Raw genomic sequence first — 12,771 nt, forward strand, 5'->3', positions numbered from 1 at the left:
CACGTTAACATGCCTGCAAAGCTCTTTGAGCAACAAACAGGGTTATTCCTCATACGCTTAGCATTTCACAGCACTTTGCTCTATTGAAGCTTTTTAATGACCCAAATGTCTACAGCCCTCCTTCCAAACATTTTCACCAGCCATTCCTGTTCCTAAGCTCACACCATTACCCCCTTCCCTTCCACTTCCAGCCTGAAACCACAAAGGTTAAACCTAAAACCTTCATGCATTACCACTCTGTGCTCTGGATCACCAGTTTCTCTGCTTTAAATACGGAACATAGATCTAGGAAAACCAGGAGGAGTGATTAGAACAGTTTTCTCACCTGCCACAAGGGATTCTTCTCCTGAGGAAAGATTTCAAAGTACTTCTTTGCAAGCTGGACTGGGGGCAGTGTCTGCAGGCGAAGGTTGGTCCAGCACTGCACAAACTTGACCAGGCTCTCAAAAGTGTACAGTCCCAGGCGGTCATTCCCATAGTTAGACAGGTGGGTCATGAAGATGCTGATCTGAAAATAAGGACATGGGAAACTGCTGAATCAGATAACAGTATTGTTTCCTCCTGACTTGACTGTACTGCCAAGGAAGAGGCTGTTCACACCTCAAACTGCCCTGGCGGTCTTGGTTGACAAACATGCATCTGTCAGTGTACAGCAAGCACTGTGCTGATGAAAAACAAAAGAAATTTAGTGCTTGCAGAGTAGCAGAAACTAAGAAGAGGAGGGACAGGCATTTCTCAGCAACCTCTGGAAATGGTTGTAGAGGCTGAGCCCTGCCTGTGAGTCCAGAATAAGCTAAAAATCCCACTCTAGTGGCTCTGGGACAGTGAGGGGAAACAAACATTAATCAGCCACCCTCTCCTAGTCTAAAACTTCCAAAGCCTGTTTTATCATAGAATCGTATCATAGAATGGCCTGGGTTGAAAAGGACCATAATGATCATCTAGTTTCAACCCTCCTGCTATTTGCAGGGTCACCTGGAAGAATAGAAGCTTCCCTGCCTCTCTCCAAGCACCCACTGCTGAACCTGCTGATGGTGCCAGGTGATGTCAGCAGGCAACCAAACACCGCTCTGGCAGTGAGCAGGAGTAGCCTTCCCTCTCACAGCAGGGAAAAGAAGGAAGGAGGATACGGATGGCACTGGATGAATACACTTGTGGCAGTACAGATGCTTGAATTCAGTCTTCTGCACAGTGGCACCATGGAATGATCTTAGTGCAACTAGAGGTACTTGTGGTACTTTGTGCCAAACCTTCCCCAAGGCACTGAAAATTAATGTAATCCTACACTACCTTTGAATAGGCAGCAGCAAACAGTGGTAGCATTACCACACAAAGAAACTGAGCAGAGTTAAGGATTTATCACATTTGCCTGCCTGTGAATCTTTCACTTCTTATTTCCCACTGAACTGATGGAGCAGCCCTGCCAGGCAGGTTCTGGCACCTACACTTCAAGTGTTTGCACTTGGTGCTGCTGTGTAAAAACGATGTGCTGCAGGATCGAGTCCAGAGAGTGGTGGTCAGTGGCTCAATGTCTGGATGGAGATCAGTGATGAGTGGTGTCCCTCACAGGTCAGTGCTAGGACCGATACTCTTTAATATCATCATCAACAACACTGACAGTGGGGTGAAGTGCACCCTCAGCAAGTTTGTTGATGAGACCAAGCTGTGGGGTGCAGAGGGATGGGATTCCATCAAGAGTCACTGGACAGACTTGAGGAGTGGACCCAGGAGAACCTCAGGAGGTTCAACAAATCCAAGTGCAAGATCTTGCACCTTGCCTCAACCCTCATTATCAATACAAGCTGAGGGACGAAGGGATGGAGCACAGCCCTATTGAAAAGGACCTGGGAATACTGGCAGACAGTAAACTGGACATGAGCCAGCAATGCCCCCTCACAGCCCAGAAAGCCAACCATATCCTGGGCTGCATCAAAAGAAGTGTGGCCAGCAGGGAGAGGGAAGTGATCCTGCCCCTCTGCTCTGCACTGGTGAGGCCTCCCCTGGAGTACTGTGTCCAGATGTGGAGTCCTCAGCACAGGAGAGACATGGATCTGTTGGAGCACATCCAGAGGAGGGCTACAAAAATGATCAAAGGGATGGAACGCCTCTCCTTTAAGGACAGGCTGAGAGAGCTGGGGCTGTTCAGCTGGAGAAGAGAAGGCTGTGATGTGACCTGATAGCAGCCTTTTAGTATCTAAAAGGAAGCTACAGCAAAGAAAGGAACAGGCTCTTCAGCAGGGTCTGTGCTGATAGAACAAGGGGAAATGGCTTCAAGCTTAAAGAGGATAGATTTAGGTTGGATGTAAGGAAAAAATCTTTTACTGAGGGAGTGGTGAAGCACTGGAACACAGGTTGCCCAGAGGTGCAGTTGATGCCCCATCTCTGGAGACTGTCAAAGTGAGGCTGGATCAAGCCCTGGGCAACCTGATCGAGCTGTGCACGCCCTGTTCATTGCAGGGGAGTTGGGACTAGATGACCTTTAAAGGTCCCTTCCAACTCTAAGGATTCTATTATTCTTCAAACACAGCAAAACACAGAAAGATCTGGGCCACATCGTGGAGAAAATCAGAAGGCAAAAGGATGTACGCCGTGTTGTCTTTTGCCCAATTCTGACAAACACCAGGAAGATGGTGTGACAGCAAAGGTGGCTCATCCCTTTGATTTTCTGGTAGAACACGTAGAGAAAAAGTTTGCTGCAAAAAGTGGCTTTCTCTCTGACATAATCCAAGCAGGGAGGATGCAGGTCACTACCTAGGACACTTGCAGGGTTTCCAGAATAAAAAAATGGTTTACATGTGACCAAGGCTAGCAACCATGTCTCAAGACTAACTGTATTCAGTAAAATATTTATGCCAGTCATGCTCACACAAGCAATGCTGTCATTTGCAGAATCTCCAGCAACATGGCTTACAAGAAGGTAAGACAAGCCCAACCATTTCCTCGTGTTTCTGAGTGTGCAGTCATACCCTGTAACATATGCACTGGTAAACAAGGCCTGAAAGCTTGCAGTGCATTGCCACAGCTACTGTTAGCAAAACAGCTCCAAGTACGACTTCTGACATAACCTACGTTCAATTTCTGTTTCTTTCTCTCTCCCATCCACAGTCGGTAACACACAGGACTAGTTCAATGGTCACACAGCCCTCCTCTCTCACTCTCTTCCACAATCAACAACGGCATGGAAACAATCAGAAAGATGTCCTTTGCTTCTGGGAAACAGACTGGGCACAAGGCAGCCTGTCCATTAAACATCAACAACTATTCTCTTCACTGACATCAGACCTTGTTCACTAGTCAGAAGATCAAACATCATCTGTTTGCACTGTGGAGTTAATCGCACGCACACAGGCTTGGAGACTCCTCCATATGTATAGCCACTCAAAGAGAGCTGGAAGCACCAGAAAGGATTGAGAGACACTGGTCCAAGTCTGCTGCGGATCACTGCTGGGACTGCGGGGCTGGCCAGCTTTCCATCAACAGTCTGAGATGGCTCTATCAGAGTGGGAGGAATACAAGAGTCTGAATCACTGCGCAATGAATGAAAAGGAGCTTAAAGCACGGTCCTCCACTGCTGACAGAGAGAGGAATGCTGCACTGCCAAAAGGAAGGGAAAGTAAACATACGAAATGTCTGAAGGCATCTAAGTTTTGAAAGTCAAAGAGCCAACAGAGTAACTGGCAAGTAAGGCAATCCTGTACCACAGCACAATCTTCCCAAGCTTTTTTGGATCATAAATCACCCTCAGCTGCCTCAATACTCACATGCTTATCAGTAAATTTTAACGGGTGGATCTACAAACTAAGTTTTAAAAAATTTCTTGACACAGCCTTCTAGACCAGCAACGTCCTCTTAATTAGTCTGGCAACTGGTTTTCCAAGAGAGATCTAGAGCTCGTAAGTTTCGCAGTGATTATTTGTTTCTTTAAAATCTAGCTATTACAAAGTAGGACGAGGTGAAATGAACTCTACATATGGGAAGAGAGATCCAGAAAAGCTTCACTTTCAGTCTGACCAATGATGGCAAAGATCACTCCATATTTAAAGCCAAGAATAGCTTTCTCCTTATGAAAGACTCTTATTAAGGTGAATTTGCTGGTTGTGCGTAAAGTTAATAATTCTATTTGTGGTGGGGAGGACCAGCTTTTTAGCTGGGGCTACTGTAGACTCCTAACTTCTACAGATCATACACCAGGCCAGAATTGGTCACAGGCTAATGCTCAGAAATCCAGGACTTGTTTGTAAACTACAACCTGTGTGTGATGCACCCAAAATACATTGCAAGGATTTTTTTCAGTACCATGGTTCTAGGATTGGAGAAGCACAAAGCTCTAGGAAAAAAGAGAAAACCAAAAAAAATTAAACTCACTGAGAGAAGAAGTTTGATTTTCTGATTCACTGAGCCTCTGCAGCTCCAGCCAGAGGTGGCTAAAAGCTCTGTATTCAGCCCTACAATCAATATCCAAAGGAAGCAGGGAATGAAAAAAAATATCATGGTGAGCACAGTCACTGATGTTGCATGACAAATCTGACAAAACAAATACTCAGTGACTGCGACCAGCACTCCACTCCATGGCTCACACCTAGTCAGAAACAAGCTGCTCTCTCTTGGACTGGCTTGCACACGTTCTTACCCAAACTTGGGCACTGATGGAAAAGATATATAAAGGAGAAGTAAGAAGGCAGAAACTTGGAAATTCTAAGAAAAGACAAGATCAAGCAATGGCCATGGAAGTAGATTTTTCAAAAATCACTATCTAAACATGGCAGGAAAAAGTTCATTCAGATAAATGGATGACAATAGGTGCCAAATCAGCTGTAGAAAGAAATAAATTCAGGAGCAGAATTGAGAAAGCTATCATATATAGGATCAGACAAAAAGGACAGCAGCCAATGAGCATGAAAGTGAAGGAGTGTGATCTACACTTGGAGAGGAGTACAAAGCTTAATCTCCTACCCATTTAGGATTTTTTTTTTAATGACTGCTTTTGGGGGTTTCTTTTGGTTGTTGGTTTTTTTTTTCTTGTCTTTCGACACCTAGCACATCGTCCCAGCTTCAATGGGAAGTGAGAAATATGTCATTTGCCTTCCATTGCTAAAAATTGAGAAGGGGCTACATAGTGTTCAAGGTACTACAGTAGCTTGGTGTCTTGATGGAACTGATAAGCATTAAATGAGAAACAGCTGTGTCAGACACAGATATCCCCAAAATGCCTTAGGGTGACAGCTACATCACAAAAAACAGCATACACTGTCATACATAGTAATTGCTTTCAGTATATGCATTCTGAAAGGATGGGAAGTACATTACTTAAGAAAAACCCAGAGAAAGCACTTACAATAAAAATTCACCAGTGAGCCTGAGGATGAGCCAACAAGATTCAGATGTGTGTGGGACAGAAGGTACCAAGGCACATCTCACTAATAATTCAAGAAGGTGCAGCAGTGTAGGTAACACACTTCATTCTGGGCCACACTCAGCACATCACCCTGGCTCATTTCTAGATGAGGACTATTGCACTTGCCAACACTCAATACTTCATCCTTAGCAGTGATTAAGGCAAAGAAACTTTAAATAGCTACAGCTTCCTTGGCCTTCTCTTTCACATCTCTTTAGCCTCACACTGAAGATATCCACACTGCAATTATTATTTTTACTATTGCAGTGAATCAGCCTCAAGATCTAATCCTTTTCCACATCATGTGAATAAGCTGAGACACTCAGACATTGATCCCCCTTGAAGATGAGCTTACTGGGTTCAGGAGCACTGTCAGGAAGAGTTCACCACCACGAATGCTCTTGTCCAATTCCTTTGAGCCACCAGGATATTCATTGTAGAAGATAGTGTGAGTAAAAAGGCCACAGGTCTGTCGAGGCAGAACCTGACAATATAGAAGAAAAGTTAGGTAAGAGGCAGATGCAACAGAAATCTATACATGGATGTGTCTAAGCAGTACTATACAGATCAATATGAAGAGTAAGGGATATAAGCAACATAGTTTCAGAGGACTCTTTGATATTCCTCCCAGACATTTACTTAGCACAGCACTTAGCAAACAAGTAAGTGAGTGGGACATAAATTTAATCTTGTCATGCTTAATTTTGCTCTCTGTTCAGAACTGACCTCTGAGTTCTACTAAGAAATAAAAAAAAACCGTAGCCAAGTTCCATTTCTTTACTTCACTTAATAATTTTGGAAATATGGATGATACTGAGATTTATGTTTTTGCTGCAGGTCATTAGGAGAGCATCCCCTGGGAAGAAAATGTGCACTGCTCAGGAGCCTGTGGGCTCTGCTCACCCAGCTGTGCTCACCATGATTCCATTATGGATGAATCCACGTCGGTACCGGGCAGGTCGCAGATGTGGGTATTCCTCTGTGCTTGTTACTTGGATGCTCCAAACGGATTTCCATGCCTCATAGAGTTGTGTGTGGACAGGATAAACCCCAGAATGATGGGGGGCTACAGCATAGCCTAAGTCTGTGGGGATCCCATGCTCCTGGAAGCAGAATACACATCTTGATCATCCAATACTTAATTATTATTCTTACTAAGGATCATTAAGCAACAGTTTCCAAGCTGGAGCCAAGAGGACAGAGTAAAAAGAAATCTCTCTTGACTGGGAACTTGAGATACTTCTTGCATTATGTATCTGTAGAAATAGGAAGGGCGATTCTGGACCAACAAGAATGTTCAGCACTTGGAACAGCTGCTGCAAGAACAGTCTTGTAGCTTGCAGGTGTAACACTTCAGATTAATTCAAAGCCTCAGGTCAGGCTCCTTGGTTACTACAAATGAACTAATCAGTGCTGTTAAGTCACGCATCTCACACACACTATGCCTAGGTCTGAGCCACTGGAGCAGGAAAACAAAATATCTTTAACTGACATAGAAGGCAAGAAGACAACAGCTGGGGAGTGCCTTGAAGATGGCAATTCAAAGAAAAGCAGGCATGAAACTAGTGGCTGTTGAGGCTGAAGATATGGAGCCCAGAGCTATACTAAAATTACAAGAGATAACTGAATTTCATGGTTCTTAATTTCACTATGTGGTTCTGGTAATAATATGAATGATGACAGTTCTGCCCTGGTGGTGCACAATAAAACCAGAGTCCCTAAATGAAGCAACAGCCTTCCCTTCCCTCTGCTAGCTTGTTTTATGTTAAATATGTATAACTGTGTTCTGTTCTCTCTTAGCAAGAGACCTCAATGTTACTTAAGCATGAAAAGAAGGAAATGAAATTGTTTCTATAATGCTGCAACTGTACTCTGAATTTGGGATCATTCCAACTCTGCATGTGTCATGGAAACATGAGACAGCAGCTTGCTATTCCCAAGGAGATTACCATCAACAGAACCAAACTGGGGTTGAAAAGGACACAGCTTTTCAAACACATGCTATATTCAACTCTGCTGTAAGCATGAAGCAGACATTGTCTATAATGCAAGACGTTCAAGGTTTCCCTCCTCTTCTGCCAAAACCAGGGATTTTCCCCTGGACTTCCTAGATAAAAGACTCCCTCCAGCATTATCTGAGGAGGCCAGAGCCAGGACACAGAGCATTTTATACTACAGAGTAGATAACTTCCTACAAAACCAGTCTGAATAAGGATTGAAAGGAAATGCCTTCTCACTGCCAGTTTATACAATAATTGGATTTGGAAGGTAATGCTACAACTAGTTCACACCTCAGCAAACTACAGCCCTGAGATTTGCACCCTGGAATGTGGCGGAGCTGCCTGGGGCCATGCAGGTGCCAGGAAACACTGCACAGACAGGCATGAGAATTCTGTTTCTTGCCTGAAGACAGCAGGAGGCATGCACCAATTTAAACTTTTAGGGCTGGCTTTTTTAAATGCCGCTGTGTTACTTGGCTAACATTTGTCTTCAGCAGGGTCTGAACAGCTATTCCAGGGGAAGAATGCTTTAGGATTAGTACTGTAACGGAATGTGATGCCCCTTACCACAGCAAACTGTTTGTTGAGCTTCATCTGCTCAGCCAGCACAGTGACATTGTGGAAAAGATGAGGCTGCATGTGACTCCACATATGAGGGAACCACCAGAACTCCTTCCTATGCTTGAGTAGCATGTCGTCACCTTCATCTTCCTCATCTGTACCTACAGAGAGCAGACAAGGAGATGCAAAAACACAAAGCAGAAGAAGGGCTCAATGTTTCTAAGCAGTTGTTCCAACAGAGGATCAAGCTCTGAGTAATGTGTTACACACATTGCACATGCACATTGCATATGCACATGCACAAAGAGTAAGGTAGGGAGCTGACAAAAGTTGCAAGTGGTAAAAGAGATGCATCACTTCTGCCAAGAACCACAACAGAGCTACATGAGAATGTGCCCTGTACCATGAAGCTCCTGCAAACACGTGGGCCATATGCAGGTGCTGGGACAAAGGGGTGCCGGAGGCTTACCTGTGTGGTAGAATTTCCCTGAGAAGCCCAGGTTGAAGGTGAAATTTGGGACTAAAGTTCTCAGCTTATTCTGGGTGCTCAGTAAAGCCTGTTTGAATGAAAGGAAAAAGAAATGTTCACACTCAATCTGTTCTGTAAGATTCCTCCGCTCTGCTGGTGCCAGCTCAGTCTGAAGAGGTGTCACAGGAGATGGAGCTAAGGCACTGTTACCTGTGGAGTGACAAAGCCAAGGGTTCCCACATAGAGCCTTTATGTGAAGTACCATCTTGCCTTACTGAATGATGTTGCTTTAAAAACAGTCACATCCATCTCTCATACATCCTCTTCACCTCACTGTAAAGTACCCAAAGCACCTGTGCTGAGGCAACAGAACAAATCTCACCTCCATGCAACAGCTCCCTCCGTCTTCCCAGGATCAACCTCAACACTCCCTTCCCCTCCCTGTCAGCTGGGGACCTTTTACCTTTCTCCAAGTCTGTGGATTAAAGAAAAGCAAGATAGAACTGGACCTGGGGCACTGAGGAAAATAACTGTATCACACAGAGTAACTAAGCGTTCCAAGGCGAGGATTCAAAGATGAAAGGTGGATTCACATGTGAATACCCACATAAGGAGTCCTGCAATGACAGGGAGGTACCTCTGGCTTGAAATTTTCCTGGATTCTGGAAAAAAAATCCTGGGTGAGCTGACATTCACAGTCATGATTTCTCCTACAAGTTCTCTCTTCCTTGCCTTCAGCTTTGAATGTCCAAAATAATTGCTATAGCCAAAGGGAAGGAGCCTTGTGCCACAACCCCAAGGTCCAGCAGCAGACATCAGACAGACTTGACAGAAAAAAAAGCTGGCTCAGTATGCCATGAGCAAGATGTACACTAATTCTAGTCAAATTTCTTCTGGTAGAAAACAGTGAAAATCAAAGCCCTGAAATGCATCCTCTGCTATTACCTCTATGTTGGGAACAGTGTCACTGACGGAGCCCCCTGTGGGAGCAGTTCCTGATCAAAGAGTGACTTGGCAGGAGGGTGGTTGGCAGGTTACAGAGATGGTCCTGTTCCCACAGTTATTTATATTTTATCAGCTTTTCTAAGAAAGCAGTTCAGCAGTGGATGCACCAACGTGATGACCTTTAACACCAGCCTTGGGATAAATGCAGATGTACGTGTACATAACACAGGAGAAAGCACACAGACTTCTTGGAACTGAGAAGATGGGCAGATCTTCCTTCATCAGCTGTCTTTCTCTTGCTTCAAGGGGCACAAATGAGCACAACAATGTTGCCTTCACGTGCCTCCTGATCTATAGGCACTGTTTAGGCACACTGCCCCTCAGGTACTGGAAGGTGCTTTGACAAATGCCAACTCTGCTGAGGAACTACTTTTGTCATATACCACTGAAGGTATCCTGAATGAGCCACTGCTGTTACTAATATTTCAAAATAGTGTTGACCCAAACGCTGACCATCACATTAACTTAAACACAACTTAAGTAACACAACCACCCAATTCTTTCATATGCATCTTGGAGAGAGGTGATTAGTGGACTAAACTGAGACTTTTTTACCCAAGACAAGCAGCCCACGACCCATCCATCTCACACATGGCAAAGTGGAAAGACCAGACAGTTTATTTCTACAGTGCTGAATACACACCCCATGCTTTCCAATGGCCCCAAATAACAAAGCTTTCAGACTTTTCCCTAGAGAAACACTTAACTGCTCGTTCCCCATCTCCACACACACATACAACAGCAAGAAGAAATTTCTACAGAGATCCCAGCTCCTCCGTGACCACATGACTACTACACCTTTATCCCAGGTCCCACTCAAGGGTGGTATTTTGAGAGATGTATGGCATATGACATCTCCAGAACTCACTACACATGCAAGTAGGGCTTAACAAGGTGACATGCCAGCAGCACTGACGGCTGAAACCTTTTTTGCTGCGCAAGTTCCTGAATAGGCAGTGGGAAATCAAGTTCCCTTCACACAAGGCACAGGGAGCGCTGACTAAGAGATGTGCTTCTCTCTCCAGAGAAGAGCCTGTTTGCCCAGCTGCTTAGTAGTGACACCACTACTCCCAGAACAGAATCAGCACTTGGAACACTTAGGCAGGAAAGTACCACTTCCTCATATTGCCCCTGGAGCTGTCCCACGCCTTTCCACTTCTCTCTGGTGCCCTGAAAGGCACATCCACTTCCTCAAGATTGAGTGGGAAGGTAGAGGGAGGAAAGACAGCAGCTAAGAGGCTTAGCATTTCTCTGCGCTGAGGGAGATTTAAAGCCTGGCTGGGGTTACCATGACGACACATCTGTCTGATGATAAATCCCCAAAAGCTGTGCTCTGGCAGGCAGCAACCCTTTGTGGCTGGGGAGGGACCCAGGGAGAGTCCATGGAGGCACTAGCAATTCTGAGACTGTGGAGCCCCGTGGAGCCTAGCAGAGCCCTGCCTTCCTGAAGGGTTTATTGCTCATCACGTGCCATCCCTGCACTGATGCTCGGTCTCTCTCACAGCTGCATGGCACAGTGTACATCTGAATAAATGCCTTTCATTGCACAGGATCAAAGAGAGTAAGGTGCCAAGCAAAATATTTGGAAATTCATTAAAACAAACAAACAAACAAAAACCACCAAAACCAAACCACCTACCATCCACTGTTCCCTAGCATATGGGTTCCAATCCAAGGCAAAACAATACAGCTGTGGGAATGGGCTGGGAAGATGGCGTTTCTCACTTGATACCCCTGCACTCTGTTTGTCTTTTACTTAACAAGCCAGATACAAGCAGATCCTCAAGTCCATATTTAAGGAATTGCACTAGATGCAGAGCTTGTATTTCAGCTGTTCCCCATCTCTATAAAGGAAAGTTTCTTACCTTAGAAAATCACTCTTCACAAATTTCTATTTTGTCTTCCTTTCCAAAAATCCTTCCAAGATGAATACCTGTCTACGAGCCAGCCCAAAAGGCCCCTTCCCTATCTCTGCTTTCTACTAGAAGCTCAGCAAGGCTCATCCCAGAAGGAAAAGATGGTGTGTCCAACAGAACCCCATGAGAGCTCAGAATGACTTCATGCTTGTCACAATCCATCAAGAGTCTATCATCTAGGCATCACATTAATAAAGAATTCAACTTTCACATCACTCTGCTTTTTTAGCTATGAATATACATATTTTTTAATCTTCTAAAAGCTTTTGCAGTGCTTCACACAAACCCTGAATATTATCTCTTCTATCTGAGGTATCTCTAAAAAAGCAACAAAAGAAGTGTGGGAAACAAGGTTGAAAGGTGGATGCTAGGATGAGAGGATCCCATAAAGTTTGGAAAACCTTGGACAAATGATAAAGAACATAATAAATACTTTTGCAAAGTATAGTGGGAGCATCCAAGGCATCCAAAGCACTGGTGCAGAAACACCTCCTTCAGTGGGACTGCCCATCACAGAGCAGCACGTTCTCAAAAGGTCTTCTGCAGTTTCCTCATTGCCTGGTGGTAGCACTGGCATAGCTCAGAAAAGTGCAGTCAGAAGAGAAAGCCCTCAGTGCTTGTGTTTCCAGCTCCCAGCAATGCCAGAATCAGGCAGTTAGAATTGCTGGGTATTTTGATTTCAGCTAAGATTATCATGTGCAATTTAGAAAGGTGAGAGCTGATTGATAGCCGTCCTTACTAGACTCTCTTCCACCCTCACCATTCAATAACCCAAAGTCCTCAGTTTTCACTTAACTTGCTCTCAGAATCAGGAGCAATGATTGCTTGCTATTTATGCCCTTGTAGAGATTACCACCAGACAGGCAAAAATTCATCTGCTTAATCTTCTTTCCTCATACCTAAAGCAGACCAGGAAGGATCACAAAAGCCAGATCCTTTCTGCATTAGTCTTTGTTGGCCAGTTCCATGGAGGTTTGGTAAATTCAGAGGATTATGATTTTACAACAGACTGAATATGGACTTGTTGATAAGAGAAAGGATTCTCTGAGATTTTGTTTTGTTAATTATGTGCAGTTCAATCCCTGGTGAACTTTACAAGGGAAAAACATTTTCCTTGAGCAGCTCCCAAGTGGTTCACTTCAGTAGAGGACTGCAAGTTCTTGCTCCAGCCCTTCAGCAGAAACAGGAACTCAAGGGGTGAGCATCTTTAAAGTAAAAACAAACAAGATTGCTTTTTTTTTTTTTTCTTTTTCTCTTTAAAGATAAAAAGCTAACCAGTCCTCCTCTAAACATCACAAATAAAAACATCTCTCATAGACATCTAACATAGACACCCATGCATTCAATCAAATTCTGTCCAGCATTTCCTTTCAATAGTCATTTTGTCTGGGAAGCTGTTTGAACATGGATCTGTATATGGCAAAC

General features: G+C 44.3%; 1 protein-coding gene across 7 annotated transcripts in view; it reads right to left on the reverse strand.

Moving 5' to 3' along the window:
• NDST2 (N-deacetylase and N-sulfotransferase 2) overlaps window positions 1-12,771 on the reverse strand; it is a 110,061-nt gene that overhangs the window by 14,218 nt on the left and 83,072 nt on the right. For all 7 annotated transcript variants that reach the window (XR_006168708.1, XR_006168706.1, XM_042818009.1 and 4 more), the window contains 5 exons: window positions 8,426-8,513; window positions 7,963-8,117; window positions 6,313-6,498; window positions 5,751-5,879; window positions 326-508 (listed from right to left, as the gene is read on the reverse strand). Coding sequence is in view for 5 of the 7 variants with exons in the window: in XM_042818009.1 (XP_042673943.1) it covers window positions 326-508; window positions 5,751-5,879; window positions 6,313-6,498; window positions 7,963-8,117; window positions 8,426-8,513 (741 nt within the window). In the remaining 2 variants the exon portion in view is untranslated. The remainder of the gene's footprint in view (window positions 1-325; window positions 509-5,750; window positions 5,880-6,312; window positions 6,499-7,962; window positions 8,118-8,425; window positions 8,514-12,771) is intronic.

This window comes from Centrocercus urophasianus, unplaced genomic scaffold, assembly GCF_019232065.1.
Source record: "Centrocercus urophasianus isolate 14NV4802_14NV808 unplaced genomic scaffold, USGS_Curo_1.0 seq_17, whole genome shotgun sequence".
In the NCBI taxonomy this organism is placed as follows: Eukaryota; Metazoa; Chordata; class Aves; order Galliformes; family Phasianidae; genus Centrocercus; species Centrocercus urophasianus.